The sequence below is a fragment of the Eublepharis macularius genome, chromosome 6 (genome assembly GCF_028583425.1).
Source record: "Eublepharis macularius isolate TG4126 chromosome 6, MPM_Emac_v1.0, whole genome shotgun sequence".
Lineage (NCBI taxonomy): Eukaryota > Metazoa > Chordata > Lepidosauria > Squamata > Eublepharidae > Eublepharis > Eublepharis macularius.
In genome coordinates, this window is record NC_072795.1 from 130,656,117 (window position 1) to 130,678,037 (window position 21,921).

The window sequence follows — 21,921 nt, forward strand, 5'->3', positions numbered from 1 at the left end:
TCTTGCCCCGTTAGGCCCTGCCTGCCATTCAGTGCCAAGCCCAGGGTTGCCCCCACTCTAATCCTCTTCACGCCTCAGGGTGCTGTCCTGTAATGCATCTAGAAGTTATGTCTTTCTTACGGCTTAAACATACTTTGCCCAGTCAAGGTGTGGGTAGCTGAAGTCCCTTTCTGTTACGCAACTTTCTACACTGGGTGCCTGCCTCATTTCTTTCTTGTTTCCCTGATCACTCGTCAAGTTTTGTTTATAGGGGCAGTAATCCATCCCAGCATTAAGTTAGGCTGTTGACCACCTGTGGTGATTCCATTGGGGAGACTCTCCCTCCTCCCTCTTTTCTTGCGTATTCTGACATACAGAGTCACCACGCCCTGGTATGCCCTTCTTGGGTAACTGCTAGCCAAGGATAGCCACTAGGAGTGTATGATCTGGGGCTAGGAATCAGGGGGGAAAGCCAGATTTAAGCCGATCCAGCTAAATCCAGCTTTCCTGGATCAGATGAGAGAATCCTGGATCTGATCTGGGAACCTGGATCAAGATTCCCAAATAAATCTGAGTTAATCCAGGAAACGCCGCTTCAGCCTCTTGGCTGGCTGTTTTCCAAGAGGGGAGGGGGAGGAGGAAGGGGGGAGTGAGGCAGGGAGGGGGAGTGAGGCAGGGAGGGGGGGGAGTGAGTGGCGAATCCATGCAAGAGCTTTTCTCTGTCTGGCCAGTGGGATTCTTGGAGAAGGAGAGAGCCTTTTTCAAACTGCCTGCGAGGGAATTAAAAGGCAGGCTTGGCTCACAGCAGCATCTCTTTTGCGTGGCCTGGTCTGGAAGGGAGACTGCTGCTGAGTGCCACTGGCTCTCTTGCTTGCCCTGCTCTCTTCCCTTTGCCTTTGGGAAGGGATTGACCGGTGGATTTGCTGCCTGCCTCCTGCTAGGAGACCTATGCTGCCTGCTGGAAGAACTGATTTGAGAGTTGTGGACTCGCTGGTTTTTCATGCTTTTGGGGAAAGGGGAATTGGCCTGGTGTTTGGGAGGGTTAGGGTGGGAAAGGGACAAGTTTTTTCGTACAGTGAACCTTTTAAAAATTGCTTTTGCTGTTGTGTGTGAGAGCGCTTTGGCTTTTGCCAAATTGAACTTTGGCGTTAGTGTACTAGATAGTTGGTGTTCATTTATTTGCTGATTGTTCTGTCTGGCTTCTGAGAGTGACGCCGGTTCTGTTGGTCTGTTGCAACAGTGTCCCTTGCTTCAGTTTGGTTTTGGTGGGATTTGCTGGTTTGACATGATTCTCTAGTGTGACGTTGATCTTCTTGCTTCACTTTGATTCTGGGGGGATTCCATTCCCTTGGTTCAGTTTGATTTTGTTGGGCTTTCTCTGGGTCAAGGTTGCATTTGGGAGTGTGCCTTTGGCCAGTGGCAGCCTTGCCCCTATGCGCTTCCTGGCTCATCCTGCATTGGGCAGGGGGTTGGACTAGAAGGTCTGTATGGCCCCTTCCAACTCTGTGATTCTGCCTAAGAACCAGTTTGGAAATTTTCCCACCATAGGAAACAATGGAGAGTGGCTGGGAGCACCTTGTACAGGGGCCCATAGAATTGGACTCTGGGGTCCAATTTCCCCCAAACCCGGGGAGTCTTTAGAGGACAGTCAGGAGTAGGTTCTCTGCAAATTTGGTGGAGTTTGCTTGAAAAATCCCCCCCCATCCCCCCGCATAGTTTTCCTCATAGGGAATATTGGTCAAATATATTTGGGATTCTCTAATCTTGACAAACTGGATTAGAGAATCTTACCGGTTTTCAGGGGTCCCAGATTTTTGGGGGGGGGGATCCCTGAAACCTGGATGCAGGTAACCTGGATTTTGTTTTGATGCAGACTCCTAGTAGCCACAGCCCTCTGATTTTCTCCATGCCACAAGTTCTCTGGAACGCTCACTCTATGTGGCCATTTAATACCACACATTCTAGTTCCTCCCACCTTTCTTGGAGGCTTCTAGGTGCAGGCGCTACAAGGTGGGTGAGGCTATGGGTTGAGAGAGGCAGCTGATTCATATTTGGAACCAAAAGCACTAATATTTGATGCCTTCATTATGAGATCTGCCTTTTTTTTGTTGCAGTCAAGGAAAAACTCAGAAAGCAGCTCTCCTGTTTGAAGAAGATGCTACAAATGGAGACTCTCTCTTTGACTTTCAATCCTCCCCGCTCTCATCCAGCACTCCAGCAGTAATGGTACTTACAACTCAAAAATTTAATATTCAGAATTGAAGCAACTGTTCTCCAGAAGTTCAGCTGTCTTGTTCATTAGCCACGCCCCCTCCTTCTGCCAGTCAAGGAACAATGATCCACCTTGCTGATCACTCACTGGTGTAATCACATGCTGTCTGCTTGTTTTATCCTTGAGTGATTCCGCACATGTTGGATAATGCACTTCCAATCCTCTTTATAGATCATTTGGAACGGATTTTTTTTGTGTGTGGAACAAAAAATCCACTTCAAACGATTGATAAAGTGCATTGAAAGTGCATTATCCAATGTGTGCGGAATCAGCCCTTATATATTCAGTGAGCATTGGGTGGGAAGGCCAGGCTGTGGACTCTTCTCAGTTTATAAGCTTATCCCCTGTCTTCAGTGGGTGACAGTAACTGTATGATGGGAAATTCTGAGTGATTCCGCACACATTGAATAATGCACTTCCAATCCTCTTTATAGATCATTTGGAACAGATTTTTTGTGTGCGAAACAAAAAATCCACCTCAAATGATTGATAAAGTGCATTGAAAGTACATTATCCAACGTGTGCGGAATCAGCCTCTGAATTAAATGTAATCCTGTATTGCCCTCACTGGGGAGTGGGTCTTCTGGGAGAGAAGTTCTGACAGCCTCTTAATTTGTAAACACACGTGGACCCTCTCCCCCCCCCCCCTCTCTCTGTTTGTGTGTATGAAAAGTACGGTCACGTCACAGCTGACTTACGGCAACCTCATAGGGTTTTCAAGGCAAGGAGTGAACGTTGCCTGCCTTTGCACGATGACCTTGGCCATCCTTGGTGGTCTCCCATCCAAGTACTAACCAGGGCCAACCCTGCTTAGCCTCTGAGGTCTGATAAGATCGGGGTGGCCTGGACTGTCCAGGTCAGAGTAATTTACTGCAGGAGTATTGTCGAAGGCTTTCATGGCCGGAGAACGATGGTTGTTGTGGGTTTTCCGGGCTGTATTGCTGTGGTCTCAGTGTGACACTGAGAGATCTCTGTCTTTTGGTGCTACACCTTTGAAGATGCCAGCCACAGCTGCTGGCGAAACGTCAGGAACTACAATGCCAAGACCACGGCAATACAGCCTGGAAAACCCACAACAACCATTACTGCAGGAGTTTAAAAACTCTCTGGCGCATAGTCTGAATGCCACACTTTGTCAAATCCTTCTTATGCGGAAGATTCTGCAGTGTCCTGAACTTGGAACTCTTGCTAACCTCATAGCTGTGGCTGGCCTGCGTCTCTTGCATGGTTGAAATGAGCATGATTTGTAATTTTCCAGGGACAGGGATCTGTTCCTCACCCGTCACGTCCTGGAGAGCAGGAGGATGTGCTGGACACATCTCAGAAAAAACCAGTGAAAGAGAAGAGGAGACCGTGGGACGACCCAGGTGCCCTTCCTCCTCTTGGGCTTGAAGAAGATCTAGTGGAGAAGCAAAGGAAGGAGAAAGTGAGGGGAAACCTGTTTGAAATAAATCTCTGAGGGGTGCTTTTCGGGCATAACCTGCTCCATGATTAGCGAGAAGGTTGGACGGGGAGGCTTGCTCTGAAATGCCAGCTAAGGCTGGTTGGCTTGCTCAGGGGTTGGCTCTCTCCATCAGGCACCACCTGTCATTTGCAGCTCTGTCAACGCCCTGAAGCTTCCTGCTGCTGCTGCTGCTGTTTGCATTAAATGTATTAGCGTATGTGGATGCTTTAGACTGTTCCTGCACTGGGCAGGGGATTAGACGAGATGGTCTGTAAGGCCCCTTCGTACTCTACGATTCGATGATATTAAAATACACTTAAAACAGTGTACAAAAACTTAAGAGCAATATCAAAATACAGTTTTAATAAAGCACACCAGAATGTAATATCAGAAACAATACAATGGCATTATTAGATAAAATCAGACTAGCAAATTGGTACTCCATAGCTCACAATGTATTTTTGATATTCATATGTTCACACCTGGTAGCTGAAGTTATAATTTCATGGTGTTGATAATTAGAAGTGTGCGCTTCGGGTTTCCAGTTTGGGTTTTTACCCCGAATCTGCCTGATTTGGAAAGATTCAGGGTTCCCAAATGGGCCCCAGCATTGCTAAGCTGATTTGGGAATTCCAAAACAAAGCTTCTCAAAGCGGTTCGTATCGCTTCGGGAAGTTTGGGGCAAAGAGCAACACTTTTCTGCTGCTTGCAAGTGACAAGAAAAGTGTTGCTTTCAAACGCCTGCCACTTTACAGCTGATGGGAGGGGGACCCCCCCCCCATCAGCTGCAAAAAGCTGCCGGCATTTGAAAGCAAAACTTTTCTGCTGCTTTGAGCTCTGGTGTGCTCCGTAAAGAATCCCGAATCTTTACAGAACATACTAAAGCATTTAAACGTACCAAAACATTTAAATTGTTTTCCCGCTTCGGGTAAACCTGAAGCGGGAAACCCGAATATTTTTTGGCTGCACACCTCTAGTGATAATTAACAAAATACTCCTATGCAATGCTGCATGGAACAAAAAGTCAGATTCCTGCCCTGTGGCATTACGACTGAATTTTGAGGGGGTTGGCCTGAAGCAGGGAAGAAAGTGCCTAGTGCAACTGCAGGTACCTAGGCTTGGTTGAGCCCAGAGCAAAGGCTTAAAGGTCGAGCCAAAGGCATCACAGAAAATGTGGGCTTTGTAGAAGACTTCGAAGAGGCAACGAGGAGGAGGCAGTATAATGGGTGGAGTTATTTTGGGGAGCAGGAGACCTTGGGGCAGCTGGCAGGACCCTTGCCCTAAGTTTAAATACTATTGAAGGAGACAGAGAGGCCTGGAGCGATGATTTTTCTGGATTTCAGACCTCGGGCCTACCTGCAACCTCAGCTTGCAATACAGGGAAACCGCTTTTAACACTTCCCTGTATAACCTTTTCTTTCTTGTATTTCCCCCTCAACTCTTCTAATCAAATACAGTCATTGGATGGATCTCTGCTGCAATTTGAGAAATGCTGAGGTGAAATCTAGTAATGTGCCATAACTCGAGAGGAACTAACCAACCATACAGTCAGTTTGTTTAGGGAATTCGAAATGGGATGGTTGTAATGTTCTGTGCCAGTTATGTGCACTCCCATCTCCCTCCTATACATAGCTGAAGCAGTTGGCATTTATTACTTCACAGGGCTGATTTAGACCAGTCCTAATCTAAGTGTCTGTTTTGGAAGGAGAGAGTCCCATGTGATGGCACACAAGAAAGTGTAAGTAAGGAATAGAGACTTGGGCATTGCCCAGCCATGCAGACACCAGACCAAAGCTACTGTGTCATAGGATGCTCATGTGGAGGTATGGCTCAGTCCATCAATGTTAGTAAATGCTTGTGGTTCTTACTGTGTAGAGCTTAGCCTTTTTCAGTGTCATCTTTGTAATGGTCCATTGTCATTCACAGTCATTTAGGAAGTTGCTTAACTGTTTATGTATCTGGGGCATGTTGCCTTTTAGCAGCTAGATTCTAGTTAACTCTAGGCATGTTTTATGCAAGTCAGAAAAGGAAAACGAGAAGCAACGTCATAAACTCTGGGAGGTAATCAAAAGCTTTGTTCCTCTTTTAGTCATTGGTGAAAAATCAGAAGTGAATTAGATTTTAATCCTGACCACTCTGCTGCCAGTAAAATCGATCATTCAGATGTGTACAAGGCTTTTTTTCTGGGAAAAGAGGTGCTGGAACTCAGTGGGTTGCCCTCGGAGAAAATGGTCACATGGCTGGTGGCTCCGCCCCCTGATCTCCAGACAGAGGGGAGTTGAGATTGTCCTCCAAGCCGCTGAAGCGGCACGGAGGGCAATCTAAACTCCCCTCTGTCTGGAGATCAGGGGGTGGGGCCACCAGCCATGTGACCATTTTCAAGAGGTTCCGGAACTCTGTTCTACGGCGTTCCAGCTGAAAAAAAGCCCTGAATGTGTATGTTTCTTCTCAGCCTCTGCTAGAGAAAGACACCAGGAGAAAGACCAAAAGTGTGTTCAGCTTGTTTGAGGACGAAGAGAAAACTGAAGAGGCAGATGGCGGCAAAAGCACCCAGAAGGACATAGAAAAAGTGAGTGCCCTGTAGCAGCTTGTGGAGGTACCATCTGCAGAGTGACTTGTTTCCCTGCAACACTTTTTGACATCTTGGCTTGTGAAACAGGAAGGGCTTGCTTGTGCCCCTCTCGGAACAACCTTTTGCCCGTACTTAGCATGCTTTTAGGATGACAGCCCTAGATTCTTACTTTTTTTTCCGCAAGCCAGATAGACAATGGCTTCTGATACTTCTTCTAAACTCTGACAGACGCGCTATACTGTTAAATTGCTTGCCAGCGTTTAGCATTCGTGGACTTAATTCCAAATGCAATTTGAATTTTTTTACACATCTGCGCATGCGCAAGAAACAGTGTGGTAGTAGCCAGAAGGGAGGGGAGCTAGCACCGTGCAAGAGCTCTGTCCGTTTCACACTGGAATCTTTGACAGAAAGTATCTTCGCACAGTTCTCCACCACTCCACCACTTGTTCGTTTCATGCAAATAAAAGCAAAGGTTATTAGAATCTAATTGCTGTGCCAGACAACGGATTTTGTGAGGAATTATGCTTTAGGGAAGATAGCAGAAGATGAGCAGCCCAAAGTACTTGTGGGAGGGGGCACCGAAACTCTTGGCTGGCCTTGAGGCTTCATCTTCAATTTAGTGGGGCTGTGCCCTGTGGTTGGAGTGCCCACAGAATGACCAGAGTGCCGTGCAGGCAGCAGTGGTGGTGCTTCTGTGGGAAATGGGTGCAAACCAGTTTAATGCTCTCCTAGCCCAAAGGATGACACAAGCACCTCTTGTATCTTCATCACCGGAGGCTTAAACTGTCCTGGATTTCTTTTCCTTTCTAGCCCTCGGAGAAGAGTGCTTGTCCCAAAAGCACAGGTGTCTTCCAGGATGAAGAACTTTTGTTCAGCCAGAAGATGCAGAAAGACAACGATCCAGATGTTGATCTTTTTGCCAGCAGCAGGAAAGGGGTCAGTCAGCTGTTGTGAAGTTCTGAAGAAATGTTGCACAAAAATGGATCCTTGCATTGGATTATGAAACGGGGGGGGGGGGGACAAGCGAAAGGAACAGGTTTTTATTATTGCAACAGTATGCCAACTTCAGAGGGGATAAACGACCCAAGAATTATGGTGGTTGTGGATTTTCCAGGCTGTATAGCCGTGGTCTTGGCATTGTAGTTCCTGACGTTTCTCCAGCAGCTGTGACTGACCCAAGAATTGCTTCTAGTATTTTTTCATTTTGTTCTCACAGCCTCTAGAATATGGTTCTTAAAGCTTTCCCTGTTTCCCTGCCAAGACACATTTGTGGCAAAACTCTAGAAACCCCTTGGCCAAATGAGTGTCCTTTCAGTAAGACAGAGACGGATGTAGCCCGTAAAGAGAAACTTCTTAAGAAGCAGGCCTTGGATAAGGGGAAAGGTAGCAACTACCAAAGTACATAGCATGGCATATGAGTTAAAATGACTGTGAACGTGAAGCAGCTTATCCGGTTCCAAGCATTAGGGTTTTTTGTAAACTGGAGGCATCTGGGCAGAGCTCTTTTCCTAGGAAGATGATGCAGTTTCCCTGTGTACGTTGCAGAAGAGGCAGCAGGGACCTGCAGGGCTTCTTCTTAGGCTGTGTATTCAAGGCGTGATGCAGTAATAACATTTTTGGGTGTGGAAGTGCTTTTTGGCTTGTCTAGGACACTTGTTGGCCTACAACAACATTCAATTTATATCCCTTCAGGATGACTTAACACCCACTCCGAGTGGTTTACAAACTGTCATTATTATCCCCACAACAACAAACATCCTGTGAGGTGGGTGGGGCTGAGAGAGCTCTGAGAGAGCTGTGACTGACCCAAGGTTACCCAGCTGGCTTCAAGCGGAGGAGGAGTGGGGAATCAAACCCGGCTCTCCAGATTAGAGTCCTGCTGCTCTTAACCACTACACCAAACTGCCTAGCTCACACTGGCAATGTTTTCCAATCTTTTTTCCATGAAGGAACTTCTAAATTAATTTTTTTTGTATATAATTTTTATTTTAAAAGGAAAGATATAACAATAGAAAGTGCATATTAAAAAAAACTTATACAAGCGCTATATTTGGAATTAATTTGAAACTTATATACAAACAGTCCATTTGAAATTAGTTTGAAACTTATACAAGCACTACATTTGAAATTAAACTATAATAGAAAGATGCAGCCAAAATTTATAACAACAAAGCTTAATTTTGTAATAGCTCTCCTTCCCTCTCCTTGATTACTTATACAAACTTAGATATCAACTGTTTTGGTTAATCGTTTCCCTGTGTTTTAACTTCTTATCTTTGTAGTGCGTTACCTTAATCTTAATTTTGGCCTAAACTTTTTTCTTCATATCCTCAGGAACCCCTATCTAATGAAAAAATTTACAGGACAGTAAAAGTTGATGGCAGGCAAGGAGCCTGATTCAATTATTCCTAAATTATTGTCGAGAAATTTTATTTCTAAAGAGCTGATTTATTTATTTGTAAACACACATACATGTTTATGTCAGCTCTCTTAACCTTCATAAGCATGATATTTGAGGGATATTGGGAATTTTGCATGGTATTTAAAAAAAATTATTTATTCCATGATTTCAGACAATCTCTCAGAATTTCAGGTATCTGCAGAACGCTGGTTGGAAAACGCTGGTCTGTGGAACGGTAATAAAAACGGACTGCCTCCCTGAGCCATTACAGTGGCTGAGTGAAAGGTCAGCCACCCCTAGTTTAGCACGAGGCTGCCACGGCAAAAGAGCTTCTTTGTGTGACTTCGCACAGGCTTAGTGTCTCCTTCCAGTGAAATTGAAAAGAGTCCAGTAGCACCTTTAAGACTAACCAACTTTACTGTAGCATAAGCTTTCGAGAATCACAGCTCTCTTCGTCAGATGCATGCATGCATCTGACGAAGACAACTGTGATTCTCGAAAGCTTATGCTACAGTAAAGTTGGTTAGTCTTAAAGATGCTACTGGACTCTTTTCGATTTTGCTGCTACAGACTAACACGGCTAACTCCTTTGGATCTCCTTCCATTGAGACTCTGCCATGAGCCACACAAAGCTACCACGTATGCTTGGGTTGCTTGCCAGCACATTCTTTGCATAAGGTTGTTGAACTCTTGGATGCCAACCAAGTGTGGCTGCTTCACTCAGGTCGCAAGGTGGCATTGAGTCTGTGCGGAGGGATCCAGACAAGCTCTTCCATGAGATGGCCTGTGTGAGGGATTGATCCTCCCTTGAATGCAGAAGTTGGGGTCCTGCCTGCCTTGTTCTCCCTGGCACTGCAGTTTACTAAAGGTGTAGGGATCTTTTTCCATGGACAAGTGTGGATCCACTTGAGCCACCTACATGCCATCTGAAGAGGTGCAGTCAACACCCCCCCCCCTTTCTAACTATCACTACAAGCAGAATCTCAGCCGTAGGCATAGATCCAGAGGAGTTCGCCGTGTTAGTCTGTAGTAGCAAAATCGAAAAGAGTCCAGTATCACCTTTAACACTAACCAACTTTACTGTAGCATAAGCTTTCGAGAATCACAGTTCTCTTCATCAGATGCATGTGATTCTCGAAAGCTTATGCCACAGTAAAGTTGGTTAGTCTTAAAGGTGATACTGGACTCTTTTCGATTTAGCAGTCGGCATAGAGAATCTAAAATTGTTTGATACCACAAGCGGACTCCTCTGTCCAATAAAGGGACTGGCTTTCTTTTATACTTCAAGAAAAATGTATATGGCACCTACACGAGTGTGATCTGTTTATGTGACCCTTGTTTCAGATTCCAAAGCCCCGGGCCAAACTTTCGTCTGGAGGAAGTTTGTTTGGGGATGACGACGGCAGCAGCGAGGACGGTCTCTTCAACTCAACTAAAACAAAGCCTCCGGTACTTATTGTGTATATGTTTGAAGAGAGTTGGTGTGGAGGCAGGGAGACAGCTTCTTTTTTTAAAAAAAAAAGTTGTAAACATATTATTACATTCTCTGGTATTCTGGGGCAGGGAAAGACTCTTAAACTCTGTGCTCATGTTGCCCAAATTTTCGTAATTTGTTCCAGTGATAGAATTGGGCTGAGGGGATAATTCATGCGAGAACTGTAGCTGCTCTGTTTCACAGGATTTGGTAATTTTGGCTCACTTGCAGGGGGCAGATTTGGAGCACGTGTGGGATGGACATGTGGCCAAGGGTTCTGGCATACCCAATAAGGGCTCTGGGTGGTTAAAATTTTTTATTTTAATACAGAGATTAAAATCCCACTAAAGGGAAAAGTGTATGTGTCTATATATTTCATATATAATATGAAAAGAAATATAAAAATAAAAAAAGGAAAAGAGAAAAGGAAAGGAACTGGAAATAAGTAGAGAAAAGAAAAGAATAGAACATTTTCAGTTTTCTTTATGACAAATACAACATCATTATAAACAATATAGTCTTATTAATACATAAACTTAACCTTCTCTATATCACCCCCTTTTATTTAATTTCCTCAAATTATCTTCTTAAAAGTCAAATCCACAAATCATCATTTTTGACCTCTCCTGCAGAAAGAAATTAAGGGGTTTCCAATTTGTTATAAATGTAGACAATGCTCTGTCTCTACTCAGTGCTGTCAGTTTAGCCATCTCCGCTAACTCCATCATTTTCACGACCCAGTCATCTATTGAAGGCAATTCTGTACTTTTCCATTTTTGTGCATATAAAAGCCTTGCCGCCGTAGTCATATATAAAAACAAGGTGCCATACTTGCTTTCCAGATGTTTGTCCATTGGTCCCAACAAAAATGCTTCTGGCTGTTGTGGGTTTTCCGGGCTGTATTGCCGTGGTCTTGGCATTGTAGTTCCTGACGTTTCGCCAGCAGCTGTGGCTGGCATCTTCAGAGGTGTAGCACCAAAAGACAGAGATCTCTCAGTGTGTGACACTGACACTGAGAGATCTCTGTCTTTTGGTGCTACACCTCTGAAGATGCCAGCTGCTGGCGAAACGTCAGGAACTACAATGCCAAGACCACGGCAATACAGCCCGGAAAACCCACAACAGCCATCGTTCTCCAGCCGTGAAAGCCTTCGACAATACAAAAATGCTTCTGGTTTGAGTTTTATATTAATCTTCAAAATTTTCTGAATTATCATATGAATTTATGACCAGTTTTTTTTTTTTTTGCTTTATGGCAAGTCCACCAAAGGTGATAAAATGTCCTTTCATGTTGTTCACATTTCCAACATGTATCTGAAATACTTTTGGCCATTTTAGCTAGTTTATCTAGAGACATACACCAATGGCACATCATTTTATTAAAATTTTCTTTGAGTGTAGAATTCAAAGTAAATTTAAGTCCATTTATCCACACATTTGCCCATTGATCCATTTATGTATTATATCCAACTTTTTGGCCCATTTTATCACACAGTCTTTAACACATTTTTCTTCCATGTCAAATTTCAAAAGAAGTCTATACATTTTGGAGATAACATGATCATCATTTGTACATAGCTCTTTGTCAAATTCTGTCTTTTCTTGTTCACAACCCCATAATTTTTATCAAGTTTAAATCATTCTAGTAATTGTGCATAAAAGAACCATTGACATTTCTAACCTTTAATTATTAAATCTTCCCTTGTCTTCAGTTTACAGTCTCCTTGTGAGAAATCTAATAAATCTCCATAGGTTAACCGTTTTTGTTTAAATAAAATGCTTCTTGCGTTGAGATCCAAAGTGGTGTCTTCCGACACAAACTCTGTTTGTATTTATTCCATATTCTCAGGATGGCTTGCCTAATGTAGTGGTTTTTAAAATCCACATTGACCTTTGCGTTATCATACCGTATATAAGCATGCCACCAAATCTAAGCCCTTCCAAAGTCAAAAGCCTATCATTTCTCAGCAATAACAGTTCTTTAATCCACATTAGACAGGAGGTGGCAAAATAGAGCTTCAAATCCAGTAAACCCAGTCCCCCACTCTCCTTCACATCTTATAATATTTTCTATTTGACTCTCGGTTTTTTCTCTTGCCATATAAATTTAGAAATATAGAAGCCATTGTTTAAATGGTGCCAGGTATTGTCTGAAACAAAAACAGCATCCTAGTTAAACCATTCATCTTAATCACAGATAACCTGCCCAATAAAAACAATTGTAACCTATCCCATCTTGACATATCCTTTTTCATTTCTTTCCATGTCTTAATATAGTTATTTTAAAATAACATACAATCCATCCCTGTCAGTGTAACCCCTTAATTGCATATAGATGAGTCTGTTTGTACAACAAATGCATCCTAGACAAGGTGGATTTGATTTAAATCAAACTGATTTAAATCACAATTTAAATCACTAGTCATTAAGGCTTGATTTTAAATCATAGTTTTCTACATAAAGACTAATTCTTGCTGGTATAACTCTAATATGCAAGTAGATGCCTGCCTTACCGATAGGTAAAGGAACTTCATTAAAGTATTCCCAAACTGGGTCTCTTTTACGGCCTGCTGCCATTATAGGTTTTTTCCTCCAAGGAAAGAATGTGATAAACCTCAGGTCATACACACAAAAGATCCAAAGACTTGTGCAGTATTGTGCTCAAAAAGTTTCACTTTCATTTTGTACTGCTTGCCCCTCCCTCCTCACACTTAGTTTCTTCTTGTGCAGATCTATTCCACTCCAAACAATCAGAAAAATATTGTTTCTATTCACTGAACTTCTTGAAACTTAGCACTGGAGGGGTTGATTCTGTCTTCATAGGTTTGTAGAACAATAGGGTTAAGGTCTTTTTCTCAACTCTGTTCATGTTATAACATTTTTGCTGTGAAGAAGAGGCATGTGATCTCTGCTGAGCTGACACAAATTCAGTTTTGAGAACTGCAAAACCAAGCATCTGTGATAATATCTTGTAGGCAGAGAAACTGCCCAATAATCTTACAAAAACCTCTGGAAGAGCATGACATTGTGAATGGATTAATGGAATTTATTTACCAAAAAAACATATACAGCCTTATTCTACATAATTAAAAACTAATCTTTATTTCATGATGGAATAACCTTTGGATGGTAATATATTTTCCTCAAAAAGCATTTTATTTAAAAAAATCCAATTTAAATAAAAAAAAATCCGATTTTTTTGATTTTTTTAAAAAAATCATTGATTTTTATCCACCCTGATTCTAGATAAGCTACACCCTCTCTCCTTTTATACATTCTAAACCACTTGAGCCTTGTATTTGATTTTGGGAAGGTAACAGAAAAGGAGACAAGAATAAAGAAGGCGCCGTTTCTTCTCTGGAGACGGGCAGGGAAATTTGAAAATTTTACTTCATTTTATACCCTGCCTTTCTCCTCGGTGGGAACCCAAAGCGGCTTATGTCATTCACCTTTTCACCATTTCCCCCTCACAACAAACTCTGCAACATAGGTTAGGCTGTGGGTTTGTGACTGCCCCAACGGTTACCCATGGCAGAGCGGGAATCGAACCTGGGTCTCCCAGATCCTAGTCTGTCATCTAGCCGCTGAACCATACTGGCTCTTGGAAGTTGGGGAAAGTGAACAACATGCCAGATTAAGTGGCTATTAATATTATAGTCATTATTGCCAGTTCTCAGAAGAGGCTGGTTACTTTCAGTGTCTTCCATAAACACACCCTGGACGATTTCCACTTCTGTAGCAAACCTGCTCTGGTGAAATGAATGGCACACAAGCACCATTATTAACAACCAGTCACTTTGCCACATGGATTTTTTTTTCCTAGATGAAAATTGCTGGAACCCACTTAGCAAAAAAAATCACCTATTTTCTAGATCACCTCCCAGAACATCTGCTGTGTATTCATTTTGCAGCAGTGTGAAAGCCCATTTACTGGTTGCTCCCCCCCCCCTCCGTCCCTGGTATGGTCCTTCAGAGCTTGTTGTGGCTGCCCTGCTGCTTTGGAGGCTTCCCTCATTTACAGTTTAAATGTTTTAAATCGAATTCACTAGGATTTACTTCAGTCTAATGTAACTTTATGCAGAAATCAGCTGGCCTTGCTTCCAGTAAACCTAAGGCGCCTGCACCTCGGATTGGAATATTACAAGTAATTTATTTTACCTGTATTTTATTTTCAGTGTACTTCTCTTGCTGCCTTAATTGTAATTCTTCATAAATCCTTTTTACTTCCAGCTTCAGCTTAGCAGATACAGCTTTTGGTTTCTGTCGATTGCATGTGTAATAGGATGTGCCATATTTCTTTCTGGGGTGAAGACGGGCTGATTTCTGGACTGGACTTTGGGGGGAGCAGATATGTGGGTCTCTCTCTGCCCTGTTTTTCGACTGCTTCCATAATCTGGAGCTCTGCTTTTTCTTTCTTTTTTCATGTCTGTCTTTGTGTCAGCCTGGCATAGTACTCTGACAAATACCATCTTCTCTCCATTACTTCCAAAGGCAAATTTGGATATTAACCCAGCAGCTTTGCTGCCCAGTGGAACTCAAAAGCCTTCCCCACCATATTCAGAGCATTACAGGGCACATCACACTTCAGTAGCCCCTGTTGCAGGGAACACTGGCGAGATGGGAGTCAGCTTTGATGATCCCATGCAAGCGGAGACTTTACATAATGCAAACAAGGTAATGTAATCGTGCAGATGTTGGTGGAATAGTTTGAGAAATTAGAAGAAGAATGTGTTAGTTCTTTCTAGACCTTCCCTTTCCCTGCTTTTTTTCCTGGTGCAGTTAAAGTTGATGATTTTGTTTTCATGCAGTGAATCAAATCTTGTATATTTAAGGGTACGTTTTTTCCCATTTCCCTATGCTTCCCCCACCCCATATGCTTAGGTCATTAATTGAAGTCATGTTTGGTTTCTGGTCCTGAAACTGCAGGGGAGACTTCAGGTTCTGGCAAATCTTGTTTGTGACCCATGGCAACCAGGGCATGTTCCATCCCCAAGTCTGGCTGGAAACCGAATTGAAATAGGCCTCGATCAGCATTTCCCAGCTGGGGTTCCGTTGGACATCCTCAAGGGTTCCATGAGCATTCCCTCCTTGCTCCTCCCTTTTATTCTCTTCTCCCTCTCAATTTTGCCTTGCAATTTTTTTTCAGTGCAAGAAAAACAGCCTCCCCGGCGGCATGTAGTGTAGCGATAGTGTTTCCCAGAAGCAGGATTGTGGCAACATGAGCAGCCAGTGCTGGCCTGGGGATCTTGTGCTAATTCATTATTGCTCCCATCGATAGTGGCATTCATGCATTGATCCAAGTCAACCCATCTGATAAGCATGGTGCTGTCTTGGCGTTGACTGTCACTCCGGGAGGTGGCAGATTTTGGCTGCAGAGAGTTATGGGGCAGGATTAGCCCTCGTCCTATGGCTGAATTGGAAACGCTGCACCGTGGCTGCGTAGACTTCTCGTGTTTGCTAGATATTGTGTGTGTTTGTCTCCGTCCTCCTCCCCGCCCCCCTTCCAGAAGACATAAGAACATCCCAATTGGAGATACTACTGGCGATTGAACCCGGGTCCTTCTGCACTTGAAGCAGATGTTCTATAACTTAGCCATGCCCCCCACCTGTTCCAGAAGACATAAGAACATCTGTGTTTTCTGCTGGCAATTGTTGGCCAGGGCTGAGCCACTGATTTTGGTTTTGCCAAAGCAAAGTGGTATTTCCTACCAGGGACCTGGAGGGGATTCAGCAGTATCCCAAATAGAGGGAGGCCCCAAATCAGGATTCAGCACCCCACTAGCCAGTAACTCTAATAAAAAAAAGTTTATTAGAGTAAAAAGACCCAAATAAACTGATGCACAGCAGATACCTCTGGCCGTTTATGCCACGGAGGGCATGCCCACTAGCGTATATACCTTCTTACAAACAGGCCATCAGAAAAATTATTTAGAGTATCAGGTTACTTCTATAAGAAACGCATCTATTCAGAAAAACCTAGGCGATTGACAGGCAGTATGATCTGCTAAGTGTCACACTTGACAGTCTCATGGCACCTTTTGTTATCTTTGCATACCAAGAGAACTACCTTCGAGAGACAATAAAGGGAATCAGAGTACTGGGGAATCAAAGCCACAACAATCAGATATTCCAGAAACCCCCAAGGAAGCTACAGGGCATCCAGATACTCTCGAGGCCATCTCCTGTTGTAAATCGTGACATTCCGGAGCATCCCCATCTCCCTCTATCTTAGGCTGAATTGCTAAATTTACAAGGCCATCACATTTAGGTGAATAGAGGGGCAAAGGGAGGGAGGCAGCCGAGATCATCCCAGCGTGTCTTTCAGTAGAACCAAAGTTAAGTTATATTTATAACTAAAAGAGTCTGGCTAAACTCTATATAGCTATAGGAAAATTTCTTTAACACAAATTGAAATGTAAACATGTTTTTTCCCTCTTCTGGTGTAAATGCAGGGCAGAATCAAAATGTCTAAGAAACGTAGGCCACCCACCAGAACCGCCAGACGATTAGCCGCTCGAAAATCCAGCGAGAGTGAAGTGAGCGTTGCTGAGGACTTCTCTCCGCCCCTGTCGCCGGAAAGCTCTGTGCCACCAGTGGCTGTGCGCCCCCACAAAGGAGAACCGTGTACCAAGGGAACCAATGAGAAGGCTAAGTTACTTCTATCGGCCAGCAGCCATGATCGGCCGCAGAAGACAAACAAGAGCCCTGCCTCAAAAGCAACAGCCCCGTCTCATGGAGACAAACTCTTTGAGTCCAGTGATCTCTTTGATGGTGGTGGAGAATCTAAAGTGACCTTGAAGCCGAAGGCCAAGTTGGAAACTGAACATTTGGCTATCCAGGCCCCTAAAGATGTGGAAGGGCTGCAAGCTTCATTGCCACTGGAGGATTCAAATTGTGAAGACCTCTTCAAACCTGCAAAACCTTCGAAGAAACCCAGCCCTGTTTCTTTCCTGGACAACGAGGATGACCTCTTCGCTAGTAAAAAAACGCTGAAAAGAAAATCTTCAAAGCTCACTGCTCCATCCGATCTGGATCCTACAATAAAAGATATTTTTGAGGTAATTGGGAAAGGTGGATCTTTATTTTTATACATTCACATTTGCTTAGCAGCTTTATGGGCAAGGAGACATCTGCAAGCTCCTTATTTGGTTAAAAAGAAAAAGAAAAGAGGATTTTATATCCTGATGCCGCAAAATTAAGTAGTTCCATGGAAACTTGGGAGTTCGGGTTGACTTGTAGAAAGACGTAGGCAGCACAGACCCTTCCTTGCTGGAAAGGTTCTGGGCTTGTCTTAGAGGCGACTCCTTCCCAGCGCCAGGTTTGGAAATGGGATGATGATGCTCTCCAGGGCTTTTTTTTCGGGGAGAACGGAGTTCCGGCACCTCTTGAAAATGGTCACATGGCTGGTGGCCCCGCCCCCTGATCTCCCGACAGAGGGGAGTTGAGATTGCCCTCCGTGGAGTTCCGGAACCTCTTGAAGATGGTCACATGGCTGGTGGCCCCGCCCCCTGATCTCCCGACAGAGGGGAGTTGAGATTGCCCTCCGTGCCGCTGTTAGGGTCAGTCTTGTCTAGTCTGGCAGCATCTCTCCAGGATCTCATGTAAAGGTGAAGTTTTTAATTGGAGATACTACTGGGGATTGAACCTGGGTCCTTCTGCTCTTCCTCATCCATCCCTTTTTAAGGGCCATTTCATGTGCTACTGGTGTAGCTACAAGCAGCTTCTTATACAAGTGGACCCAAGGTTGTTAAGCACAGCAGGTGGTAGAAGGAGCCTTGTAGTTTGCCTCACAAAAACTACCTTCTTTACAGATGCTGTTACAACATGAGGGGAATCTAGCTGCACCGTTGCTGTTCCCCCTAAGCCTGAATCTGGTCTAACTTGAGCTTAATGGAAATGATTTGCCAAAGGAACAGAGATGTGATCTGCACCCATATTCCAGCTCTGTGACATGGCTTATTTGCCAGCGAATGCAAGTGGGCAGCATATGAATTGTTCTATTGCAATTTACATGAAGCAGACTTACAGTCCATCAGACCATGTCAGTATTGTCCACTCTGCTGGCTGGCAGTAGCTCACTAGGGTTCCTGGCCGAGGTCTTTGCCATCACCAGCTTCCTGATACATTAAATGGAAATGCTACTGGGGATTGAACCTGGCACCTTCTGCATGCCAAGCAGATACTCTTCCACTGAGCCATGGCCCCTCTCCTATGTATGAGAGAGAAAAAGAGCCGCCGTATACTGAAGATTCTCTTCTTTTATTCCAGGATGATATCTTTTCATCAGAAGTTGTTAAGCTACCGCCAGTTAAAGCGAAAGAGTCGGAAGTAAACCTGTTTGATGATGATGTCGACATTTTTGCCGATCTTGCTGTAAAACCAAAAGAGAGGAGTACCAAGAAGAAGGTGGAAGCTAAATCCATATTTGATGAGGACACAGGTAAGGCGTTAACTGCTTGAATGAGATCTGCAATTCTGTTAATGTGGTATTTCTACATGGGCAGGTCAAGTGGTCATTTTGCATATGAAGAAGAATGAGCTATGTGGGTTGGGTGGCGGAGGAAGGAGATTGAGCGATAACTATTAGTCACTACATTTCTCTGGAAAACTACAAAGACCCCAGATACCTGGAGCTTAACATCAGGAAGGCTGTCCGTGTTTCTGAACTTTCACAGGAATAGCTTGGGAGGACAGATGTATACAAGAAGATGTATGTTCAGTGGGGTAGGATCTTTTTAGGAATGTGCTTTTGAAACAGTGGGGGGGAAAGCACATTTGCCAAAAGGAAGTCATAGTTTCAGGGTGAAACCCAAGGAAAGTTTAAAAGAGTCCAGTAGCACCTTTAAGACTAACCAACTTTATTGTAGCATAAGCTTTCGAGAACCACAGTTCTCTTCATCAGATGCATGGAGGGCAAGAAGAAACTGGTCAGATATAGAGGAGGAGAGGGGAGGGCGGTGTAGATGCAAACAGCTCCTTCTGATATGGAGATCAGTTTGCTTCTGTAAAGGAAATCAGTTACTTTTGATAATGAGATAACCATTCATAGTCCCTGTTCAGTCCCAAACCGGAAAGTTTGGTGCACTGAAGGATCCATTTAACTTTTTTTTTTTTTTGTAAAATTTTTATTGGGTTAGAACATTAATATTTTAACATTACATTGCATTCAATTATCCCCTAATTTTTCGTTTCTAACCCCCTCCCTTTCCCCCCCTTTTGTTGACTTCCAACAGCTTTCCCACCCTCTGTCCCTTTTCCCTTACTTCTATTAATTTCCTCTATCTAAAACAAATATATATTCTCCATTATATTAAGCAGTACATCTTTAACTCTTTTACTTACTAAACATCCAAACTATACTTCTTTAGATAAACAATTTATCCCATTTTCCAGTTTTGAATATTTCTGTATGTCATAAACCATAAAAATTTCCCACATTTAAATCAAACAATTTGATTTGTTCTCTCTATATTAATCATTTCTTCTTTTTATAGTATTTCTATATAACTCATCACATAGTCAGTCATTTTAACTCTTCTATACATTCAGTTTGGTGCATATAAGTCTTATCAAGTAAAAAAAAAAATATTGTTAATTACTCAATCCTCATGTTTAAACCGTTAATTATTCTCTATCAATATTCTATCAATTAACCTTTACATATCTATATATATCTCAATCAATTAATTAATCTAACTGCTTATAAATTCACATTTCTCTTCCTCCCCCGGTAAAGTCACCCCTCTCTTTTATACTTTTATTGTACTTCAGTAGTTCTCAAACTGCCACAGTTTTCCTCCCACCTCCCACTTCTTCTCCAGATATTGTTTCAGCTTCTCCCAGTCTGTGTTAAACTGCCCTGAGTCCAGATCTCTCAGTTTTCTTGTCATCTTGTCCATTTCAGCCATATACAGCAATTTGTAGATCCAATCTTCAATAGTTGGCACTTCTTGTACTTTCCATTTCTGCGCATACAAAAGTCTAGCTGCTGCAGTCATATAAAATATCAACGTCCTATGGTGGGCTGGGATTCCCTCCATTCCCAAGTTTAGCAGCAGGAGTTCTGGGTTCTTATTTATTTGAAACTGTAAAATTTCACTCATTTCTCTTATTATTTCCCCCCAGAACTGCCTAGCTACCTCACACGACCACCACATATGATAGAGGGAGCCCTCATGCTTTCTACATTTCCAGCATTTATTAGAAGTGTTCAAGTTTCCTAGCGCAATCTTCTTTGGTGTCATGTACCAACGATAGATCATTTTGAAAATGTTCTCTTTAATATTAATACATGTCGTTGTCTTCATTGTAGTTTTCCACAAGTATTCCCATGCCTCCATTGTTATTTCTTTATTAAAATTTATAGCCCATTTCACCATTTGTGTTTTAACTGTCTCATCCTCGGTATACCATTTCAACAGTACTTGGTATACCTTGGATATTCTTTTCTTGTCCTCTTTAAAAAGGGTCTGCTCTAGTTCCGAATTCTCTGTTCGTATACCTCCCTTTACAGAGTCCGAGTTATACAAATCTCTGATCTGTCTATACTGGAACCAATCGTAGTTCGGTGATAGTTCCTCTTGCGTCTTTATTCTAAGTTTAGACACTTCAGTTTTAATTGTTTCTTTGTACGTTAAACATTGTTGTTCATTATCAACAGCTCTCGGATCTATCACCTCGTATGGAACCACCCACAAAGGGGTTCCTTCTTGTAGGTAAATTCTGTACTTCTTCCAGATTGTATATAAACTTCTCCTTACAAAATGATGCAGGAACATCGAGTTGACCTTTACTTTGTCATGCCATAGGTATGCGTGCCATCCAAAATTTTTTTTATATCCCTCTAGGGCTAATAGTTTCTTATTCTTTAATGTCATCCACTCTTTTAACCAAACTAGGCAGATTGCATCATGGTAAAGTCTCAGGTTGGGCAGTTGCATTCCGCCTCTTTCCTTTGCATCTTGTAGAACTTTTACTTTCACTCGAGGCTTCTTGCCTGCCCAAACAAAATCTGATATTTTCCTCTGCCATTTTTCAAATTGTTTAGAGTCTCTGATGATTGGTATTGTCTGTAGCAAAAACATTACTCTTGGTAACACATTCATCTTAACTGCTGCAATCCTGCCCAACCATGACAAATTCAGTCTATTCCATTTGATCAAGTCTCTCTCTATCTGAGTCCATAATTTTTCATAATTATTCTTGAACAAATCTATATTTTTTGCAGTCAGCTCAACTCCCAAATATTTCACCTTACTAGTTACTTCACAGTCCGTTGTTTCCATTAACAATTGTTGTTTCTGCTTAGTCATGTTTTTACATAATATCTTTGACTTCTTTTTGTTAATGAAGAAACCTGCCAAGTCACCAAACTCCTTGATCTTGTCTATCACTTTTGGCATGTTCTCCAATGGATCTTCTACAATTAACATTATGTCATCTGCAAATGCTCTAACCTTGTATGAATAGTCCTTTATTTTTATTCCTCGTATTTCCTCGTCTTGTCGTATTTGTATCATCAGAATCTCCAATACTAAAATGAACAACAATGGAGATAACGGGCAACCTTGTCTTGTTCCTTTACTAATCGTCAATTTCTTGGTCAGTTCATCATTCACTACAATTGCTGCAGTCTGGTCTCTATAAATTTCTTTAATTGCTCTGATGAATCTTTCTCCCAATTGTAGCTTTTCCATAGTGGCAAACAAAAAATCCCAGTTTAAATTGTCAAACGCTTTTTCAGCGTCTACAAAGAAGAAACCAACCTCTTTGTCACAAC

The 21,921-nt window shown here is 42.7% G+C and overlaps 1 protein-coding gene across 1 annotated transcript in view; it reads left to right on the forward strand.

The window, feature by feature from the left end:
* Window positions 1-21,921, forward strand: part of LOC129332774 (WASH complex subunit 2-like) — a 74,866-nt gene that overhangs the window by 48,532 nt on the left and 4,413 nt on the right. Inside the window, exons 20-28 of the mRNA XM_054984013.1 lie at window positions 2,094-2,205; window positions 3,510-3,677; window positions 6,148-6,264; window positions 7,078-7,203; window positions 10,013-10,117; window positions 14,224-14,286; window positions 14,634-14,816; window positions 16,595-17,200; window positions 18,411-18,582. Coding sequence (XP_054839988.1) covers window positions 2,094-2,205; window positions 3,510-3,677; window positions 6,148-6,264; window positions 7,078-7,203; window positions 10,013-10,117; window positions 14,224-14,286; window positions 14,634-14,816; window positions 16,595-17,200; window positions 18,411-18,582 — 1,652 coding nt within the window. The remainder of the gene's footprint in view (window positions 1-2,093; window positions 2,206-3,509; window positions 3,678-6,147; window positions 6,265-7,077; window positions 7,204-10,012; window positions 10,118-14,223; window positions 14,287-14,633; window positions 14,817-16,594; window positions 17,201-18,410; window positions 18,583-21,921) is intronic.